Source organism: Triplophysa dalaica, chromosome 18 (assembly GCF_015846415.1).
Source record: "Triplophysa dalaica isolate WHDGS20190420 chromosome 18, ASM1584641v1, whole genome shotgun sequence".
Classification (NCBI taxonomy): domain Eukaryota; kingdom Metazoa; phylum Chordata; class Actinopteri; order Cypriniformes; family Nemacheilidae; genus Triplophysa; species Triplophysa dalaica.
Window position 1 is genome coordinate 20578087 of NC_079559.1, and position 24467 is coordinate 20602553.

General features: G+C 38.6%; 1 protein-coding gene across 1 annotated transcript in view; it reads right to left on the minus strand.

Annotated features, from left to right (window-relative positions):
* Window positions 1-24467, minus strand: part of mtor (mechanistic target of rapamycin kinase) — an 85556-nt gene that overhangs the window by 22602 nt on the left and 38487 nt on the right. The window contains exons 29-34 of the mRNA XM_056772590.1: window positions 14219-14294; window positions 11701-11840; window positions 6282-6382; window positions 5534-5649; window positions 3027-3104; window positions 2637-2744 (exon numbers count right to left, since the gene is read on the minus strand). Of these exons, the coding sequence (XP_056628568.1) occupies window positions 2637-2744; window positions 3027-3104; window positions 5534-5649; window positions 6282-6382; window positions 11701-11840; window positions 14219-14294 (619 nt within the window). The remainder of the gene's footprint in view (window positions 1-2636; window positions 2745-3026; window positions 3105-5533; window positions 5650-6281; window positions 6383-11700; window positions 11841-14218; window positions 14295-24467) is intronic.

Consider the following 24467-nt stretch of genomic DNA (forward strand, 5'->3'; position numbering starts at 1 on the left):
TGAGATGATGTCAAGGCAAGCAGAAAGTGTTTTCACACATGACGTCAGTCAGGACAGGACAAGATGTTGTTGCAGGAAGACACCAGTGAGGACACCCAGCAGATGGAAGGTCAGACATCTCGCTGAACACAACTCCAGCATTTTTCACTTGTATTATTTCCTCACACTGGTTTCACATATTTAAAGATATTTGGGTTAAAACCCTAGTTTGACTGAACAAGTCTTACGATTGTATTCTCCGTAACAGTAAAAACACTGTGCTGACGTCTGTCTGAGTTATTACGGAAAGCAATGTTTCACAGGCAGGTGAGATGGAAAACTGGAAGCAGATATTGAACTGTCAGCTGCCGTCATCCTTGTTTTCTAACACTTATGTTTTGTTATTTGTTCCATATTTCACATTTCAACAGAGTAAGATGTGTCAATACTCTAGGATGAAAAGAGCCAATCAGATTGAGAGAAGGGTAAAGTGTTTCAATAATAGACAAAAAAATCACACACTAGGCCAAATGAGTTCTGCTGTATGTCACATAAAGTAATATTATGCATATTTGTGAATTAAAATAATGCGTAAAACCACTTATAAATCATTGGGCCATACAGTTGTGTTCAAAATTATTCAACCCCCACTGAAATTGATTGTTTTGGTCGGTTTGACATTGATTATGATCATTCAGTCATCCTGCTTACAATTAAATCAAAGAGGCACGTGTAGGTCAGACAAATATAACATAACATTTATAATGAAATAACCACAAATGTCTTTTCTGAGCTCACATCATTATCAGTTTTATTCAACCCCCAAGTGACATTCAATCTTAGTACTTAGTACAACATCCTTTTACAGTTATAACAGCTTTTAAACGTGAAGCATAGCTTGACACAAGTGTCTTGCAGCGACCTACGGGCATCTTCGCCCATTCATCATGGGCAAAAGCCTCCAGTTCAGTCACATTCTTAGGCTTGCACACTGCAACTGCTTTCTTTAAGTCCCACCAGAGGTTCTCAATCGGATTTAAGTCTGGTGACTGCGATGGCCACTTCAAAATGTTCCAGCCTTTAATCTGCAACCATGCTCTAGTGGACTTGGAGGTATGCTTGGGATCATTGTCCTGTTGAAAGGTCCAACGTCTTCCAAGCCTCAGGTTTGTGACGGACTGCATCACATTGTCATCCAATATCTCCTGGTACTGAAGAGAATTCATGGTACCTTGCACACGCTGAAGCTTCCCAGTACCTGCAGAAGCAAAACAGCCCCAAAGCATGATTGACCCCCCGCCATGCTTCACGGTAGGCAAGGTGTTCTTTTCTTCATAGGCCTTGTTCTTCCTCCTCCAAACATAGCGTTGATCCATGGGCCCACAGTTCTAATTTTGTTTCATCAGTCCACAGAACACTATCCCAAAACTTCTGTGGTTTGTCCACATGACTTTTGGCATACTGCAGTCGACTCTTCTTATTCTTTGGGGACAGCAAGGGGGTGCGCCTGGGAGTTCTGGCATGGAGGCCTTCATTAAGCAGGGTGCGCCGTATTGTCTGAGCAGAAACTTCAGTACCCACATCTGACAAATCTTTTCTCAGTTCCTCAGCAGTCACACAGGGACTTTTCTCCACTCTACGCTTCAGGTAGCGCACAGCAGTCGAAGTCAGCATCTTCTTTCTGCCACGACCAGGTAGCGTTTCAACAGTGCCCTTTGCCTTGAATTTGCGAATGATGCTTCCTATGGTGTCTCTTGGTATGTTTAACATCTTTGCAATCTTCTTATAGCCATTGCCCTTCCTGTGAAGAGTAATCACCTGTTCTCTTGTCTTCCTGGACCATTCTCTTGACCTCACCATGTTTGTAACCACACCAGTAAATGTCTAGAAGGAGCTGAGTATCACAGTCATTTTAAAGCTGCCTAATTGGTGCTTATTAGGCTTTATTGCTGCTCCCTGATATCCACAGGTGTTTTCAATACCTGATTGAAAACACTTCATTGAACCTCTGTTCTTCAGAGTGGTAGTCTTTAAGGGGTTGAATAATTATGTCAATGAAGAATTCACAAAAGAAACATTTACTACTGTATTACAAAACTAATTTATATAATTTTAGTTGCATATGGTTCTTTAAGAAGTCATTGTAGGATTTCATTCTGAATACAATTACAAATGTACACTAAATTCCCTAAAACCATTTACAGCATTGGGGGATGAATAATTTTGAACACAACTGTAAAGTCAGAAATAAAGCAAAAGTATGTTTTTGTTCCACATATAAAGTGTATTTATAAGCACATTCTGCTTTTCATTGTGTTCACGTGCGTAGCATATAAAGGGACATTAAACACTCAGATATGGTTCTTTACCCGTTTTTTAAGCGGTTTTACTTTTCAAAGCTATTCTGCGCCTCACAGTCTGAATAATGATGAGTTTTGAATCATCAAATTGAAGTACTATTATGATCTCTGATCTCTGTTAGGAGATGTTCACCACAAGTACATTCACACACACTTGAAAACTTCAGCTGGACTAAGACAACATTACACAATATTTTAATATGTGAGCTCGAATATCGAATGTCTCTTTCACGAGAGTTTTATCACCATCAAATTTTGTTCAATGGATTTATATTTGTTTTGGCGATGGCTGTTTACCTGTAACCTCTCCCACCATGTTTCCCTGATGATGTCCCGGCGCTCGGGAACCAGTTTATACTGGATCACTTCCTCTAGCTCAGACAGCATCTGACTCGACACCATGGCCTGACAGATAAAAAGAAAACACAAAGAGCATGTGACTCGAAATCTATAGACAAAGTTTTATTCACATGTGCATATGAATCACATTGTGTTAAACTGACGTGCAGTGCGTTATTAAAAAATAAAACCGACATCATGTTCCATATTCCGCGACGTCAGAGGATGTGTTTAAGTCTATTACATCTCTATCATCTATGTTTGTGAACTGATCACAGGTGAAATGAAAATTGTAAAAAGCGCTATATAAATAATGTTGAGTGAAATACCACTTCAGTGTGTTCTTACCCCGTACGCTCTGCTGTAACTCTCTCCAGCCATGGCGGTGAGTTCAGCGTCCAGCAGATCTCTGGCCTTATCGATGCACTGAACATAAACACAAACACACACATTAGGAAAAGTTTCTTCGCTGGGACCATACAGCCATGTTCTGACTGCTCTTAGCAGGTTTCTATGAAGTTGCAAGGCTGTCTGGATGGTTGCTAGGGCGCTGTTGGGTGGCTCACCCTTTCAGTATTCTTTTCTAGGTGCAGTGTTGGGTGTAACTAGTTACTAAGTAATTAGTTACTGTAATTTAATTACTTTTCCCTTGAAAAAGTAAATAAAGGGATTACTCTTATTTTTTAAGTAATTTAATTACATTTAATTAATACTTTGTGTAATATGTGTGTGCAATAGTGGAGTTGACATCAAAATTCAAAGTCTAACTTTTAATTTAATGTGTAAATCTCACATTTTTTATACTTTGGTCAGTTAATAAGAGTACTTTATGTAGTTTCATATGATTTATTAGAATGAATTTAATAAGCTGTGTCAAGTCCATCCTTGAATCACTTAACTCATCAAGGTTGATGTAGGATATAGAAAGTCATTAGCAATAAGTAATGAAATAGATTTTGAAATAAGTTTGTTCAAATGCATAACACTGAACCTCAGCAATAGAAAAGACTGAAGCTTGCCCTAGCCAACACACTAAAGTGTAAGTTATAGTCGTGCATAGGACCTACGCCGGAGCCTCTATGCCGAAGGTTACGTGTCGGTTTTCATTTACACTTCTGTGTCGTTGTCCGCATCGACAGGCAATGACCACTAGGTGTCAGTGACCATGCAGGTTGCTTGTGCAACCAAGACAAGAGCTGAAGAAGAAGCAGCTCGCTTGAGAAGCATTAGCAGTGATAGCGGAAAGTAAACAGTCACTTATGTTGCAGATTTGAGATGTAAAATACAGAAGCACAATTTTTTTACTTAGATAACTCATTTTGAAATGCGTTTGAGTAAACATGACTCGACTATGACCTGAGGGAGGGGTACAAACAGACCAATCCCAGCTCTTTCGTAGGGTCTGCATTGAGTTGACGTGTTGTTACACTTTAGGAGAGGTGCGTGTCAGGGTATGCCGTAGGGTACGCGGCTCTGAGTAAGTAGGTTACGGTGTAGGTCCTACGCACGACTATAACTGACGCTTAACTAAGCTGTTCATTGTTCACCCCCCCGCACACACACGCCACAAGAAGCCAGCCAGTTTTAACACCTTCTGCTACCGTGAGGGCTAAATTAACACTTTGCTTATATACGACACACACAGTGGGTGTCTTATGAACAAACACAGACAAACATTACATAACCACAAAAGAATCCATTCAATTTACGTAATGCTAAACAGATTTAACGGTAGACAATAACAGTGTGTTAGCACAGTCAAACTGGGAAGTTCCCAAATTTACGAGCGAGGGTAACTATTACTTGCTGTATGGATGGCAGCAGTGTGTCAGAAGAAGGGCTGTATTGTGTGAGCTTCTGGAGACAGGTTAATGATAACTCCTACTGACATGTTACCTGCTATAAAAACACCAGACAGATGACCCTCACATAACAAATATCAAACTTTTCCACATTCGCTTTTGCTCAGAAACGTTTTGTATGTTTTTACGCAAAAATATCTAGCAAACATCAAAACTGGCAGGGTCTGTTGGACTCCATCTGGTGTCAGGATACGGAAGACAGGGCGGTCATAAAGCCAGAAAAAACGTCTCCACGCAGGGCCTGTAAACCTGCTGCTTTTTTCATAACAACGGCTTGGCTAAACTTATCTGTCAATCCAAACCAGATCTCATTAAAACAACAAAGACAATGGAAATATTTGCTACTACGATCTTACTACAATATCTACGTTTGTGTGTAGTAAAACCAGTAACACAAACAGTAATCGATCTGCAAATACACAGCAATGATAACCGTCTCAGCACACAACGCTAAGCAGACGGTGAATCGTGAGTGAATGTGAGCAAGTTTCATCAGAAGACACGTTTTTAACAAACACTTCAGAATGATTCCATCTGGATCCCATTCTGTGAAAACCCATTCTTTTCTTTCCAGCGCAGGACTGAAGGGATGGCGGGACGTGTTAAATTTAAGTCGATACAAATAGATCCGGCTCATGTGGGATGTTACGGTAAATGACAGACCTGTATCGAGTATCATGAGGAGTGCGACCAGTGTTCTCTCCACGTGTACTCTCACACACACACACACACACACACACAGGGAAAGAACATCAACATTTTTCCAAGTAATTGTGCGTGCAAACAGCGGGTTAGCCTAGAAGCCATATTACGTAACACCTGTGAGACAATGCAGCACGTCAACCGTTGTGTTCATCATCTCTGACTGAAGCGTTTTTTCCTCATACATCTCTGTTCAGGCTTGACAGTCTCATTCCATGTTTTGTACATTTTTAGATGTTGAATAACTAGATTATCCAGCTCATTTAATAATGCCTATTCGTTGTGTCATACCTGTTGAGCCAATGAGAAGAGGTCCTGGTGTAGAGCCAGCACAGCTCTGTAGAACGCTCCGTCGTGAGTGTCACGTGGGATCATGCAGGTGTATTCCTCCATACTGTCCCAGTGTCCTGACAAACACACACAGAAACACAATAACATGACATTTGTTCATGATTATGATATTTCTTAATGTTATTATTTTAGTGGTTTTGAGTAAAGATTCTGCACAATGCCTTGCAAACGCAAAAAAACTGAAGATTTTCTGTTTTGGTTCTTTCAAGGGTTTAAACAACAACGTGTTTCTTCTTGGTTGAATTATCCCTTTAAGGTAAAACATATGGATAGAATAGTGTTCTTTAAAAGAAACATAAACATTTGGAGTGACAGGTCAAGAGCTTTTAAGAAGGTGGGACATGAAGAACAAAAAACGTCTATTATTCTTATTGATAACAGAAGTGTCATTCAGCATATTTTCATAATCCCTTTAAAATCAGAAGTATCCAGAAGAACCTATAGAACAAGCACTTTAATGTGATCATCTGATTATGTTTAAATAAACATTAGTTACACAAAGGCTGAAATTTCAGCAGTGTAGCGGACTGCCAAAACAAACACTAAACCAAAATTCAGTCGGTTGGAATAAAAACCACCAGATAAACTTACTTTGTGAATTCCTCAACTTTGACCGACTTCATCTACGTCCCTAACACGTTTCTTTCCCTGTATTATAAGAACTTTAGCATTTTTATTTTGGCCTCACCCAGTCCCCATGCGGCAGCCGCTGCCATGCGTGCCATCTTGGCTTTAGTCTCCTCACTGACCAGAGTCCACTCCTCACAACACTGCTGGTGCAGCTGACCCCTGACACACAGACACACAAAAACAAAAGATTTCTTATTCTGGCTAAAAATATATTTTCATTTACACATGCAGGGACCGCAGATAGGTGAAAAGAAATTGACCATTTTAACAACATTATTAATTAAACCACAATTACTTCAGATCTACAGATCTGATTGGACGAAAGTGAATATCAAGAATGTTGATGTAGTATGTGATCAGAAGAGCTTGACTTTTTCGTAAAATTACACAGTAATACTGCATTTTCCAATTAGTGTTTTGTTTTTTATATTTTGAATAAGTTGCAAAAATTTTGCTTGATATTTAGCTATTTTCTTTTGTGCTTTTGTCTTTTTAATATGATTTGATTATTTTTCATGGTGCTGTATAAGATTAATTTATTGTTTAGTTTTAGTTTAACTAACATTTTGTTTTCAGTTATTCCTTGTAGTGCCTCAAATTCAACTTGTTTTAGTTTTTTCCTGAGGAAACATTTCCCATATTCTTTATATAATATATTTTTTTTTGTTAAATTTTTTGGTCAATTGTGTTTGTTATTTATTTTTCAATACACTTAAATGCTTTAATAGTTTAAGTTAACTATAATAACCGTGACTCTTACAAATCAGTTCTTTATGTTTTCAGAGTCCAAAATGAAGTAATTCATATAAAAACTCATTGTAAAAAAACATTTAAGTTCATTAACAGTTCACCTTCAAAATGAAAATTCTGTCATCATTTACTCATCCCTGTTGTCATTTTAAATATTTTTCTTTCTTTTGCAAAAGAAGATATTTTGGAAAATGTTGGTAACCAAAATTCAATGGCGACAAATGGTTATCAGTTAACAACATTTTTCTAAATATCTTCTTTTGTGTTAAAAGAAATCTTACAGGTTTGAAATGACAGGAGACAGGAGATTTTGTTCCAAGGTTACGGCAGGATGCAGTTCATGCCCAGACCTGATGGCAGAGCTGAGAATGGGAAGCGGTGACCTGACAAGTGCTAAGAGGATAGAGCTGGATAAAGGACGCGACAACTTTGTTTTTCCTACAACATTTCAAATGCTATTAGATTGTTAATGATAATCTTTAATCCTTAATTTTTATATTTTTACTAAGCCTTGTTGTGCAAGCACTGTTGAGCTTGTGCAGAGGCAGCAGCTTTTGCAAGAGGGGAACTGGAATCCCCTGGTTGGGCCTGGGTTCCCCTGAGGTTTTTTTTCTCGATGGGAGTTTTGGGTTCCTCACCACCGTTTGCGTATTGTTTTGCACTATCTGCCTGGCCGGGGGGGCTGCTTTAGAATTCATACTTGTATTAAATGTGTCTCATGTACAGCTGCTTTGTAACAATGAAAATTGTAAAAAGCGCTATATAAATAAAGTTGAGTTGAGTTGAGTTGAGGAGAGAGTGTGTAAGTAATGACAGTATTTTCAATTTGAAGGTGAACTGCCTTGAATTCTGTGTGTCGTTAAATTCATAAAAATAAACTAACATCATTCTCCCTGTGTGTATTGAGTGAGAAAGAAATGTAAAAAGAACAGTATTCATCACTGGTGTCCCTGTGCTATCCTCCAGAATGATATCTTGGTCCTAAACGATTATTTCTGGGAAAGCATCCGCGTTCCATTTCACACTCCATAAAGAGAAAGAGCGATGAAGGAAAGTGAAAGGTCAGTTACTCCTGAGTGAGCTTCTGTCCGTAACCAGGAACTATTCACGATAAAATCACCTCTGCCTGTGATAAACTGCAAAGAGCCATGACATCATATCACATGTAGTAACGTCCCGCCATTAAAACAAACAGGCCCTCAGAGACTATCAGTGCACACAGACAAGCTGAGCGTTTCATTGCTGGGGGTTGTGACGAAAGAGGCCCCAAGATGAACCTGGCGAGACGCTGCAGATGGTTTAAAGAGGACGTGGGGGGAGTACTATACCAGCCGTCTGGAGAAAACATTACTTATGGGGCCTTGCAAAATACAAGGTTTCAGTTCTCAGATGGGCCCGTAACACAAAGACGCACATTAACAGCGAGACAGGAAAAAGGTATCCACTACCTTAACACGGGAACACTCTATCTCTCACTGCAATGGAATGTCTTGTGGATATTTCACCCCCCCAAACAAAAACATTAGAGAAGTTGGATGAGGTAGGCCGGTGTGCTGTGTCAACACTTTGGGGTAATAATACTTGAGTTATGCACACGTATACATTGATTCTACATACATACATCATCACATGTTCATTTATGGGACAGTATGTAATGCATATTGGGATTATTTGGAATCTAATAGCAGCAACATGAGCGTCTTAAGGCACCTCTCGCCTGCTTAATATACAAACACAGTAAAGTGCATCTGGGTTTAATAAGTGTTTGAGCTCAAATCATCAATAAATTTGGTCATTTTACCAAAAGTAATCGAATAAATTACTAATGCATTTGTTTTACTTACACTTTATTTTGTGTCAAATTTAGATGTCGTTTACACGAGACTGTTTTCAAATGAACATTTGTGCGTTTTGGCTGTCCATTTACACAGAAACAGCGTTTTAGGGAACTGAAGACGCAAAGTTTTGTTTTTCGTTTCTATGTAAACTGCAAGACGCAACTTTCTGAAAACGATGACGTCTCGCGCATTCGTTTTTCTGGATCCGTGTAAATGCAGACCGTTTTGATAACACTGTCATGTGTACATGAAACTTTTCAAAAACGTTTCAGTTTTTCATTGTGTAAACGTGGCCTTAGTCACCTGTGGTTACAGGTTTACCATATCAGCAACAGCATGATGTGTCTACTGTGATTGTTGGGGTTATTTAGGGGGATTAATACATCTTTCCGAATCGTGTCTTCTCTGAGAGCTATACTGCTTAATATTTAAGATAACTCCCATAAACCCTCAAGACCTGCCGAACACAGCGAATTGAGTTTGGGAATGTTTTAACCAGTAGGAATTCTCTGGGTAAGGCTAAAAGTGGATGTAGTAGAGTAGGCGGGGCGAGACCGTGGTTCGAGTCCGGTGAGTAATTGTGAATTAGCGCCAGCTGTGCACACACCGGGCTCGAATCACGTAGGAGATGGGAGCATATAAAAGTAACGAGCGACCGGACCATCGAAGAGAGAGGACCGGGCCCGAACTTGTGTTATGTTTGTATTTATATTATGTCTTGTTCGCCGGCGGTCGTCCGTGAGGGGCCGTCGGCTGTTATATTACTTTATTAAATGTTTCAATGTTTGCCGGTTCCCGCCTCCTTCCTTCCCTTTTATGGAGATTTGTTACAGTGGATAAGACAGAGTCAAAAATACTGGGCGTAGCTTTCTTCCTTTTATGCAATTGGATGTATAAAACATTTTGAAATGGAACTGGCAGCAGACTGACAGATTAAGGGGAGGAGTTAACGGATGCTCCGCTCACATTGTTTTACATACGTCATTTTAGATGGATTGTCATTACAGGAAGGAAGTGCATTTTCAGATTTAAATTAAAAATTATGAGGGTACACAAATTTTAAAAAGAAAATGACACACGATGAAAAAAAAATCATGAATAAATAGGCATTGTCATTTTTTATTTCATAATAATAAATGCTGACAAACTATGTTTACTTAAATGCAAACTTCCTGTCAAGTGAAACCAATAGTAAACAGCAGTTCCCATTCTCCAAATACTTTGTCCCATGGAATACATACCGGGAAGATTGCAATACTTTCTGTCACAACAAATAAAACAGGGTGTCTGCTCTGCTTGAATATTTTTCATTACCCATTTAAAGAGCAGCCTTAAAGCTTGCACTGATACTGTATGTTGCTGAGATACAGTTTATATTTCCTCTTTCAACAAAATGATTTTCCCTCTAACCCTTTACCACATCTGGCAGAAGCTTTAAACTTAAAGTGAAGTTACGGGATATGTTTGTTTTGTAAGTACATTCCCTGTAAATCTCATTGGCACTGCTGGTGCCATGTTCTACCAGTCAAGCAAACCTAAACAAACACACCTGAAGCAGCTTATAAAGGGCGTCGCGCTTATATTTTTATTTTTAAAGTATAGAAACTGAACTCTGAAAGCTTAATAGACATTTCGAATATTTCTCACAGAACAGAGAAAAGGAAAAATAAGTCCTGCATTTAATACACAAAAACATACAGTACAAGGGTAAAGTGAATTTTGTTTTTGATATTTTTTGGAATAATAAACATTTTTATGCTTAGTCTACAATCCAGTTACTTTAGTACGGTACTATTAAAGTTTTATTCATATTTTGAATTTGTTTTTACATATGAAGAGTTTGTTTCAAATTTTTTTAAATTATGTTATGTTTTATTGTGATTTTTGATATTTTTTTAGTTATTAGGGCTTAAATCAACAAACGGACTTCAGTTTGATTGATATTAATTGGAATGCACAAGAAAAAAAAAGAAAAATCTCCTTTTGTCATGTGCTTTTGTCATTTGATTAAATTTTAATATCATTACAAAGGGTTCAATTATTTTTACAGTTTACATTTTCTTAATTTCCAGTACATAATTCAAGTGTTTTGAGTAAGACAACATTCCTAGTGAGACATGGTTTTAGGACGAGAGATTCTGTGAACAGCTGAAGTTTGAGTCTGTTGCTCATGTCATTTCCCGAACCCTCTTCTCTATCATTTCCTGTGTTATAGTCCTTGTCTATTAGTGGTTTTGGAATCACTGCAACCCATGAACTACTCAGGCCAGTTAGTCTTCCACACACACTCTCTCTCTTCCCAAAAACGAAGGAAAAAGCAGGATTTTCCTTTCAGTGGGCAGCAGGAACGCTGTCAGAATCCATCATGGCACGTCGGCAGGGGCGGAGCCAATCGACCCTTTAGTCATGCGATCGAACGCTCACCTTGCTGTGCGATTCATATCGAGAGGAACGATAATTCACCGCTGGAATATTCCGCAGGAAAACGCTTGATGTGATAAGAGGTTTTGACAGGGAAACCGTCTTTCTGTGGTGTAATACTGTGCAGTCTGTTTCCCTTTGAACCTTTCACAGCTTGTGTTTGGCATGTATTTTTTCTATCAAAAAAATATGTTTTTTTGGAACTATTACCAAGAAGCTGTCACTGTTTGAAAAGATGCAAGGTCACACATCTCGTGTTTGGCACGAGCAGAAAACTGAATGGGTAAATGATGACATGTGGCAAACTGACGTTAGGTAACAGTTGGCGGCACCTCAAACTGCCTGCTTATAAACACAGAGCTGTCTATTCTGTCCGGTGACTTAAGACCACCACCTGTCACAGATGCCAGATAAATAACACACGGGGAGAGTTCATAATGTTGTGTGTCTATGTGTGAGTGTATGTACCATTCGCCTAGCGCCTCCAGACATCTCATGCGACCCAGGATAAGCTCGGGATCTTCTTTGTTCATATCGATTTTTTTGTCGTAGGCGACCAGAGCGTCTTCCCACTCGTGGAGCTTCTCGTACCAGGTGGCTTGAATCTCCTGTAGTTACAAAAAACAAAAACTCATTTAAAACTGCAATTAAACTGCATCAGAGAGCACATGGTACTGAAACGCAAAGAAAACAGAGATCAAAAGAAGATTTCTCTTGGGGGAAAGAGAAGCATTTGCTTGAAAACCCAAATTCAGTAAACCACATATCCATCAAATATCAAGTATCATGAAACCAAACAATGAGGAATTCCAATCTTTCACACTGGCAACCCTTGGGAATGCGGACAGCACGGTACGTATGGTCTCAACTGCTCTTCCAACATTTGATATAAGAGAACCCAGAGAGTTTCTTTTAAAGTTGGCCGTGAGCCCATGTGAGATGTAGCGCATCTACCAGACACAAAAGAAATGGGGAGTTTGAAATTCACACTTGACTAAAGTCATATTTTATATATGGAGGACATGAGTTCTGATGTATGAGCGTGTGCATATTTTCATTCATTTTTCATACAGTGTAAGACACATCTGTGTGTCATTTGGGCCCAATGAGGTTCAAAAGGCTATAACAGAGAATGAGAAAGCGAATCTTTGGGAAGACAGATTTGAAAAAGTTTCATAAAAACAAAGAATTACATCCCCTTAACATAACTAGCGTGTCCATGTTTACAAACACTTTCTCGTTAGTTTAAATTAGTCACGATCCTTTGACAAATATGACGCTTTAAAAAATACACAGACATGAAGGGATAATCAGAAAGCCACAATTACATCTTGGAACAATTAGAAATCTCAGAGAGACGCAATCACGTCTTAACAAAGAAGCCTGTCTGCGGAGTTATGCAATAAACGTGGAAAAATGAAGGCACGTCTTCCAATGTTATTTCATTCCTGGACTGTGTCCGCCTGGACAGCAGAAGCTCACGAAGAACTACGCCTCATACATAAAAAGATGCATCAAAACACGTCAACGCGTACTTAAACAAAATGTTCCTTACACAGATAAATGAAGCCATTTGTAAACTTTTCTTGATTGCAACGTGATCCATCAGATGGAAAGACAGATAGCACAGACCAAAGACAGATGTGGCAGAGCACTAGCTGCACCTCCTCTGGCATTAATGTACCTCACCTCACATCTCAGACGAATTCTCTTATTCTAACTGTGCACATGCATCGCTTTGTGCATGCGATGTAAAAGGTCAGTTCTGGTCCTTGATCCTGTTTGGTTGTGTCGTGATCTGAACCGTTGTTAAAATCCCACAAACATACAGCTGACCGCATTACAGAAGTATCACTGCACCCCCTGATGTTGCCTACGTCTGTGCTGCTTGGCAACCGCTTTGTTATTTCCATTTCTGAGGAACTTTACTGTTTGGTGAAGCAATAATTTTTTAATTAATATCTTTACATTTCATTTGCTGTGTTTACATTTATTTAACCTTGCTACGTATATAGAATAACCTTTTTTTTTTAAAACAACAAACACAGTGAAGCCTTGATTTACTGTTGATTTCATTCAAGGGGGTCGTAGGCATAAATATACATAACTAGATGCCTCATTCGAGTTCTGCAGGCATGTAGACGCAGGGCTGAGAGATAAACATTCGCAATTCACGCTAATTATACATGTCTGAATCGATTGTGAAATCGATTCTGTGTCTTATACACAGCTCTTCCGTGAACTACAGCTCTATGATCAGTAGGAAGCACTGCTCGATCTAAAATCACTTTTTGAGTCGTTTTGAGATTGAGTCGTTTATAACGTGCATTTGAAAAAGCAACACTCTTCTATCATCGTAACAATAAATCAACTTTATTGCCATGAAAATACCTAAAAAAATTAAAGAATAGCGAAGAATATGACCACTGGCATTTCCTGGAACTAATCGTTCTTCTTCTGTAACCCATAATCGGAGTTTCTGTGCTAGAGCGCCCCCTGGCTTCCGGAAGTGGCAGCATTTTACCAAATATACGATATATCTTCAGTTCAGTAGAAGAAAGAATGGCATTAAGTTTTCATTTTTGGGTGAACTATCACTTTAAGTGTGACAACATGCACCAGTGCTTCCGGATCAGATGCCACAGTCCAACTACAATCAATGCTCATGGCATGCTGTTGAACTACCAATAAAAAACATCCTCCTAACCTTTATCTCTAAACAAAATCCCAAATGTCCAGAAAGCAATATTTTTTTTTACGAATAATTATATGATTGATGTTGGAGAGTCCTTGACCCTGGAGATTGTAGTGCACACAATGAGTTTTAAAAAGTTTAGCTTATAAGCATAGCTCATAAGACATTTCAATTGAAATGAGTGGAATCAATATTTACTATGCCACGACAACCAGGGTTAAAGTGATCTTTAATCTTAAATCAAAGCATGAAGGACTAGAGGCAGATTGTTGGAGGGTTTAAAGCTCTTACCAGTTCACCGAAATGCTTCATGGCATATTCCAGAACTCCTGATGCCGCCTCCGGCTGCTGGAGCTTATTGTTGATGCTGGAAAGAAAGAAGGCAACGTTTTAGTCCAGAAACACTCAATCCATTCTAAACCATTCTAATCCATTATCGTTTAGGTTAACCAAATGTATAAATGAGCCGAAAATAGTTCAGCCCCTTGCCTATTTACAGTTGACCACATCAAGTGTTTCTTCTGTTCACATTGGCCTCATAAATGTGACCATGGACAACACAACCAGTCTTATGGGTCAATTTTTCGAAATTGAGATATCACATAATCTGAAATCAGAATAAAAAGCTTTCTTTTGATGTATGAGTTGTTAGAACAGGACAATATCTGTCTGAGATAAAAACCGTTTAAAACTAAGGAATCTGAGAGTGCCAAAAAATCGAAATATTGAGAAAATGGCCCTTGAAGTTTTTATTCAGGGCCACTGTGGCAGGCCATCCACTCACAAAAATAAAGATTATATTTATATTTAAGGTAGGATATTTACAAAATATCTTCATGGAACATGATCTTTACTTCATATCCTAATGATTTTTGGCATAAAAGAAAAACAATCATTTTGACCCATACAATGTATTTTTGTCTTTTACTAAAACTGTTCCTGGTTTTGTGATCCAGGGTCACAAATGTGATACAGGGAGCACAACAGATTTAAATTTGATCCTCGGTTTCCGTGCAAATTCACTGGCTGATTTCCAAAGAACAATGACCAAAAAACTTCGCTTAAACAATTGAAAGCAGAAATTATTATTCACAGTTGTCAGTTTTTTTGTATAGTTTTCCTTATGTGTCAAAGTCATTGAACGTCAAACTGAGAGGAGACCCACAGTTCACATTCTAAATCATTATTAGCACACAAAGGAGGAAATTAAAAAACACTGATTTTTTAAAACACTGAGATGCTAAATGATAGATTGTTGTTCATTGTCAACTAAAACTTGCAAAATGCAAGTAAAGCTTCCAGCAAACATGAAGAGAGATCCCAGTATCACTAATGTTCAGAGAGGCCGAGATGGAAAACTTTGAGCTTACGACTACAGTTAGAGTAAAGAACCACATTTGCTTTACTCTTGTAAACATGATTGATAAAAGGATTACTGCCATAAACCGTAGAATTGATATGATAACGGACTAATTTTCCCCGTCTGTCTAACAAAAGAGCAGCAATTAGACAGGACGTTTGCACAATAAATGATCTGTCGACTATTTTACTGCTACATTTATGATCCTTCTGATGGCCGATTGAAAACTTCCCATCTGGAAGCACTCATGAGTAATGCAAGTTTTCCTTGACTGCAGCTGTCAAGCCAATACATCTGCTTTAACAGGAGCAGGAAAACCCTGACGAGAGCAAACATTGACTTTTATTTTCGTTCTGCTATACTGCTTCCTAAAATTAATTAGTGTCTAATTAGTAAAACCATTACATTTGTCATAAAAAAAAAACATTTGTGTTACGAGCAACCGGTATAAGGGCAAAATAAAAATGATCATAGTATTATTTTTGTTGCAAAAGTAACTAATCAGATGGTGGTAATCTTATAATGTCTGGAAAAAACTACTTTTCAGCATCTATTAACGCAAACAATCTTTTTAAGGGGTCATATGACACAGCTAAAACGAATATTATGGTTTGTTTAAGATGTAATGTGATGTGTAAACACGATTTAGGTTCCAAAATGCTGTATTTTCAACAAACCGTGCATGTTTGTGTCTCCTCTTTGCTCCGCCTCTCTGATACCTGCATATTTTTAACAAAGCTCATAGCTCTTAAAAGCGAGGTGTGCTATGATTGGCCAGTTAACCAGTGCGTAGTGATTGGTCGAATATTGCAAGCGTGTGATGGAAATGTAACGCCTCTTACCATATTTGGAACATCAGGTTCCTCTTCAATTGTACTGACAGTTAAACCACCTTACTTGCGTATACATTTGGGCGGTCTTAGTCACATCAGACCACCAACTGACGTAGATTTGTGGGGGTGTGGTTACACGAGGTGTTTCAGACAGGTCTGGGTGAGCATTCGCTTTTAAATAGAAAGCATCTTTTGTTCCCACACTTTAATTTTTGCACTTTCACAATTTTTTGAGATTGTCACAAACTTACAAAGCACAAATTACAGTCAGTTCTATCACGTGAGTTATCAGTCTTTGATTTTGGTATATCTATATGAGTGCGAGTACATGAGCTTGGTATCAGGCCAGAAACCGATCGATAGTGGTATTTTAGAACAATAGTGTTTTAAAGGGATACTTCACCCAAAAAAGAAAATTCTCTCATCATTTACTGACCTTCGAGTTGTTCCAAATCTGTATAAATATTATAAAAGCTTATAACCAGACTCTTTCTATGTGTTCATAAGAACAAAGATATTTATACAGATTTGGAACAACTCAAAGGTGAGTAGATGATGACAGAACTTTTGTGTGATGTATCTCCTTAGTTCCCGCTGTTATTGGTCATATCATAAAGCAATGGTGTTCTTCCTTTCCCATGCACATCAGATGCCAGGTTCTTCACCTTTACCGCTGACTTCGTGTGACTGTTGCTATGGTCACTGGCATCAACATTGTGAACAAACATCATATTTCTTTCAAAGAGCAGCTGACCTGTGCAATGATCTGCAGACAGTCAGGCATGGGTCAAGCGCACCTCTGCCCTCTTTCCAGTCGTTTAAAAGCCCATGGGGCAGCATACTTACAAGCTGAGCTCAACCAATGCTTCAGAGATTTGGCAGGGAAGGTGCAGGGGAAGTTCTGCTCATTGCATCAGATGATACCTCTCGGAGACAGCAGGTTAACATATCATTACAGAGAACAAGAACGGGTTCCTGTTGCTCTCCAGTAATAGTTTGGAAAGCGGGTGCCATATGTCACCATAAACTGTAATGTCGTTCTCTATATACATTTTGCTGTTTTGGTGGAAATATCGGCACTTAGTGATAAAGACGCTTTTCAACAAAAATAAGGCTTTCGATGTGAACAAAGCTTTCAAAAAGAAACGCTGCTTTATATTTTTCTAGTGATGTTTCTTGTTTAAAGACCGTCAAGATGAATCAAATATCGAGTATTTACTCTATGCCCAAAGAAAAACTTATTTTTTCATCTCTACCTTTAAACATCTTGACGGAATTTTGGAGTAGGTGTTGAAATGCTGCACACTGCCATTTGCTACTTGTGTTCAGTCCTACACGACCTCATCCTCTATGAAGTCCAGCCTGTGATCTGAGAGGTACATGCTGTATAAGGTGAAGCACCCATATAACACAAACCTCCTATAACAGATTGAACCGTTCAAGGATTGAAGGACGACTGAAAAGTGATATTAGGACGATTAATGATGCCTGAGAAAACCTGGGAGATGCAACGAACCTCCTGCCTCCAACCATCTGGATTATAGTTTTGGACAAAAGACGCAACTAAAACTCCAACAAATCAAATCAAATCAGTCAGGCTATATAAAAGAGAAGTGTATGTGCTTTTTACAGTGAACTTACAAACTTTAAGAGTGTTTCGATTCTGTAAGAGTATACAGACTAGACAAGTCTGAAATACTCAAAGCAAGTCAGACACATGATGTACATTTGGGATCAAATATTTCCTGAATTCCTGTTTCAGTAAACCAAATCACCTGTTTAACAGCAGAGCACAGTAGCTTATGAAGAGGTCAAATCAGCCTCTTTGGAGTCATCATCACATCTACATGTGACATCAATATTACTGCTGCTCTGCACAAGAGCCAGAGAAGTTAGTTATCTGAAGGATATTAGTGCTTCAAAGTGCCTACTACCACATGACATTACTCGTTTTATTTTGCAGACGCCAAACTGCATCATTAGAGAATTCAACCCCTGGCAACACCAAGTCTCTCAAATCCAATGCATACGGAGGCTTGGATAAGAATACAAAGTCTAGGGAGTTCCACACAAATCCAGTCTGCCTGAACAAAGATAACTTTCAAATGTCAACATCATTATAGACATGGAGCTTGATCCTTTCAAACGATAACACTCCTTATGTTAACTAAAAACACCAAGGTTTGCAGGAGCATTCTGCTCAAGAACCCACACAGTACTTGGAGATGTCGTCATACTACATAGCCTTCTGCTGAGACATTTGCATCCATCTTCCTGTTGACTAATGTTCTCGTAAAAGAGAAAGTCTTTCCAAGACACGAGACTTTCCTCTCGAATCAAATCTTCCAAAACTGGCCATCACATAGACTCAACTGCAGGGTTTGGGAGGAGTCTGGAGATGAAAACACTGAAAAGCCATCAGTGAAACGTTTACACGTTCTTCATTTTTTGTGGAACATTTTTGGAGAAAATGATTCTGTTGTATTTATCCTCTCTGTACACGGAGCACGTTTGTGCATCTTACCTTTTTGACTCTTGCATAATAACGTATGGAATTCTGCAGTCATTTAAAGTGCTTTGACTCTGAGGAAATGCTGGGAATGGCCAGAAAGAGGCCCTTTTTGAAAAACTCCAACAAACCACTTGAGCTGAGGAAACCCTTACTAATAATGTGCCTTAACAATTATTTCTAAGCGTTTTCTTGCCATGAGAGGTTTATTGCAGAACTTCAAAGATTTTCAGTGTGTTACAATGCTCAAGCGGCGTGACGTGCTTTTGCTTTACTGCTCAGTATTATGCTCCAACGTAAATGCTCTGGAGATGCTTAGAGTTGCAGGAAACAGGAAGACAACTACCATCAAAAGCACTTTCAACCGTGGCTTACTATCATTGTCAACAGTTAACATCGGCGCACAAATCGCTTGTCAATCTGTTAACCATGGGAGGGATGAGTGGACTGAGGCTACAAGACAATCTCTCCTGGTTCTGTTTAGTATTTCATTCACAGAAACACAATGCAGGGTTCCTCAGTCACCCATCAGAGATAAAGAATATTTAACATGCCTCCATTTACTAACAATGGCAACAGAAGTCTATTACATGAGTGCACAGTTCACACAGAAATGTAATTCTATCATAATTGACAAAGAAAGAGAGTCTGAAGAACTTTGGTACCCGAACAACGTTGGACGCCATTGACTTTCAATGTATGGACACAAAACTACTTGAGACATTTCTCAAAATATCTTCTTTTGTGTTCCACAAAGAGTCATATACAGCTTAACCAATTTGAGGGTGAATCAATTATAACAAAATATTTATTTTGAATAATAAATGAAGCTTATTCTCAGGGAAAGCACACTCACTGCTTGACACGTGCGCATGTTGTATTTGGTTCAACCCAGCACAGGTCTGTACAAGTAACTTTCGAAGGTTGTTATGATTGATGATGCTTTTCAAAAATGATATATCAAGATTTCTTAGACTTCGCTGAACAACCCTTCACTTTCATTCATACGCATGCAAACACTGGATAAACACTGGACAAGCATATGCATACAAGATTTGTGTTTCACAATATTATGTTCAGATTGACTAAAGCATGAGCTGACTGTATAGTTAAGAGATGTTTGACCAATAAAAGATCAAAGCTTCACAGACTAACCTTAGTAAAATACAAAGTATACAAATTAAAAGTAACAGTGTTACAGGAAAGGGAGGTAAATGTTGTCTGAAATCCTATTTCATGCTTTAGTGTCCCAGTGAAATGAAACTGTTTTCTGACAAACAGTGTGCACATTAAACGAAGCAACAATGGACAAAAAAATCGACCTATGCTGTTTAGAAATGTTTCGAAATGACTGGGGTGTGTTAAACATGAGAAATATGAAAAGGAATTTCATCTTAACCTCAGGTCCAGCTCCAGTAAATAAACACAAAACTGATTTGAACAGACAGTTAGAACGAGACAGGACACAGTTAGTGTTTGTACAAGCTTTCATCAGTCTCTTCAAAGCTACTGGACTCAAAGAACTTATAACACGTGACTCAAGAAAACAACAGGGCCTGAACATCACATAATTAACTACTGCAGTGAAAATTCAATGAAATGATTTGTTGTTTTTATTACTTTGTATAAATGTTTTGCTGCCATTTTATTTAATTGGATTTTATCAGACAGAAAATGATAAGAAAAGAGGAAACGTGATCAGGAATGACCAAACTGACCAAAATGTGACCAAAATCAGTGGATGGAAGGTTTATTAACACTTTGTTGAAAAATTGAAACCAGTCTTGTAGCAAAAGCCATCAAAACACTTTATGGGTTTTGCCAAAAATCATTAGGATATTAAGTTAAGTACCCTGAACATATTTTGTACATTTCATACCATAAATACATAAAACGTTATTTTTGTGAGTGGATGCAGCAAAATCTTGAACCAAAATGGCCGAAAAACTTTGCTCGGTGCTCCCGCTCTTTGAGAATTACCCACTCAACTTTGGTATCTGTGTAAATCTTAGAGTTTCTGCTTTCAGGTTCATCTACTCTCCACAACATCATTACGAGCGATAAGCCAATAGAGCGTTAAAACAAACCTGTTTTTCTTAGCAATGACCTGCTACTGCGCTTCTGACTAACAGCTTCAAAGGCGATTTTCTCAATATTTAGATTTTTTGCTCCCTCAGATCTCGGATTTTCTTGTCCAGGGTCACAATTATGTTGAATCAGGTTTTTCCAAGCTCGCAGCCATTTCTTCTGCAGATGCTTCTGCAAAAAGCATAAACCTTAAACCTAAACAGACGTGGCATCATTACAGCTTCACAGTAATAATGTCTGTAACTAATGCACACTCAAGTCACTTGCACTATTGTATAGTCTATATTGTTATCTGTTCATAACCTCCTGTACATTAATGTTCACAGTATATAGCCTTCTGTATATATTGTTCATAGTACATACCGATTGTCATATTTTCATAGTACATGCCCATCGTAAATTATTTTCCTAATATTGTATTCTGTATTTATTCACACTGTATATCTGCACTTGCTAATTGCACTTCTGGTTAGACCTAAACTACATTTCGTTACACTGTACTTGTATATGTGTAATGACAATAAAGTTGAATCTAATCTAATCTAATCTAATAGTCTTCATTACCAACAATTGATCACTTGCTTGTTCCTTTATCTACAAGTCTGATTAAAGTTCTGCAAATATAACCGTCTTTACACTGAAAGCTCTTAGGACGTCTTCACTGACAGATGGTTTTAAAAAACAGGACTCTTATAGTTGAATACAGTAGTGTCACTGTGACCTCTTCCAAGACTTTCAGAGGTTAGTAGAGAAAACATTCACATGAATGGATTCCATATATCTCATCACCCAAACAAAAGGCAACTTGTCAAGAGAAGACGTAAACACAAACATTTGAGGAGTTCCAGGCACACTTTAAAAAAAATGCTACATACTCCAAAAACTTGACACATTTTAAGAGAAACGTTTAAGTGAAAATCTAAATTCTTCCACTAATCACATGGAACAGTTTTGTAATTCATTAAAAGCATTGAAAAGTTTACCGACGTTTCAACTGAAGGCATTGGAAGAAACGAATGTTCACAAAGAAACACTTATTAAACAAAAAATCTCAGAGACGAATCAGAGAAATGTTTTTTTCACAAAGCAAACAAACGTTCATTCCTTTCACCTTTTGTATAATTGCATTGTGGAAAAACAAGGAGTTACACAGATTCAAGTGGATTGTCTAATATTTTAGGAATATAAATAGTAGTGTGTCCATTGTGCCCACGCATCATTAAAAAACTGGGTGATTTACTTGGCAGGTGTGCCATATACAAACAACAGCAGTTAATCCAGCCGTTCAGAATATACAACCTATAAAAATGTTGCTTTCTTCCAGCAACTGAAACCAAAACTGTGACTTGCCAGTATTTAGGATGCAGGATAGGGTCATCTCACCTCTGGATGTAAGGATAATAGGTAGATCAAGATTAAAACAAACTTTAGATAACAAACGTTTTATAGTGTGCTCGGACAACACATCTCTCAGTTAGGTCTCAACTACAGGTCATAACACAGGCCTTCCACGTGTTTCCGTATAAACACAGTTACTACTTAGACTAACAGTTCCACGTTGAAAGACAATCTCTTTAAAGCGGACCACACGGCCATATTTCAGGTCTATGTCTAGAGCCGTCTCCGAGCAGGAGGATAATTCCTGATAAGTAGCTGTCCATCATATGAACTGCATTATCCGTAGCCCAACCAACATTAGTGGTCACAGTGTGTCAAAACCCAACTGTAATGCGGCACTGCTGTGGAAACGGGTGTTCTCTGTGAACTTTGCCTCCGGCGTGATGGATTTGTCTGGTTATGATGAAGTTTCCCGGAGGCTTCAGAAGCAGAGAAAGTGAGAATGCCGCTTAGGTGCAAAGAATGAAAACAATCCAGATGTTGGATTCCTTCCTGTCTCACCTCACTGATAATAAACCAAGTTTGTTTTTTAAGTTGACCCTCAGGCAACACGGTAGGGCGAATAAGGATTATATCATTGAAGCAGGGTGGACCCAGAAGTTCTTGCCAATAGCTTTACTCCTTTAATTATATTCATGAAAACTAGTAGCCTGGCGCACTAGTTTCCATTCCATCCTGTGTAGTCCGCTGGTGTTTTGCTTGACGCCATCTGGCCAGTGCAATTCATGCCACTTGTCTTGATCTTCTGTCCGACCGCAAACACTACTAAAAGTAGCTAAGTTACGCAACGGGGTAATAACAATCATTTTATTCCCTCAAGAGCAGCACTCCCTTGATTAGCTATAAAGAATGATGGATTAAAAGGATCTTCTGGTGGTCTGGAAGAAAACATTGCACCAAAGGCGGCTCCAGCTACCACAAACAACATGGCACGACTGACTCCAGACGAACGGCGGTAGACTCCAAAGCCATGCACGAGACGACTAAGAGGCAGTTTTATCATCCTTCCTCAGGGCAAAGCTCAGACATCATGAGTCCTCTAAACGTGGTCCTGCCCGTAGCTCAGGAAATCATCTAAACTACACGAGCAGCTCTCTGGATAGAAGCACAAGTTCAGAAACGTGGCTGGCGCTGATAGTACAATAAGTTCCTTTCATGAATTGCGGGTAACAAACCAAACACCATTAAATGTGACTCGATCAGGGAAGAAAGAAGGAAGGCTCAGCATGAAGAAGTCACGGGTGAGAACGTTTGACGAGTCCTAAGAATAAACACGATAAACTTTGAACAATGAACAACAGAAAGTCAGGGTGTTCTATAAGTGCCTAGGTATTAATTTCCTAAATGATGATTTTATTGGATTCCTTTTGTCAAAGAAAAAAGGGGCATAAGAAACCCAGAAGAACCATAACCTCAATAATGTTCGGGCTATACTTTTATTTTGGATTCAACCCTTACCCCTGGGTCAGTATACAAACATGCGCGTTGGTGAAATGCTGAGGGTCAGCCAGCCCATGCCTGCCTGTAGATAATAATCTTGATTCATTTCGAGGTAAAACACTACCAGATGTGACGACTCTGAAATTGAATCGATACATGATGTGCGGAAATAACTTCAGTCAAACCGACAGGGGATCAGAATCTCTAGTGCCATCTAAAAACATAAATATTAAGATGTTTGGCTGTAACATGTTTGTGTTTTCTTCAACCTGATCTCACAGGATTTCGTACGAATTCACGAGGTGGCTAATTCAAAAACTATCAATAAAAGAAAAAGAAAGAGTGAAGCCACACCTCTATACAAACCATACAAATTCACCTCTTCAAATAGTGTTGCTTCAGTCTGTCCAGAAATACTTCTCATCTGCATTCATTAGCAGACGCATTCTCAGTTTAGAGAAACATCTGGATGTCTGGCACATCACTTCTGACAATCAGACAACATCCACTTCAGCTGTGCCAATAATAGCTTTCAGAGTTTTAATAATCATACAGTCCTAATTATAATGCTGATTTCTCCAGTGTCATTTCACAGGAATGCTCAAAAACAGACTAGTAAAAGAAGTATGCGAGTCATACATCACTACATAGAACCTCATTTTTCAGAGGTATCTTAAAAAAACTGAATGCGCATAAAATCGGTAAGAGCCAAGCAAACAAGTGAAGTGTAAAAGATAAATCACCATTCTTGGAAACAAGAACTCTGCCTGGGCTGCTTTGCCATTTGGCATTTTTCCATTCTTTCCCCAGACAGAATGACATCGTAAACACTTTCCTAACACCTTTTTAAGAGTATCATTACGGAGACCGTCTTGTCTATAAGTGTTTTTGGAACCAGCTCCATGACATCTG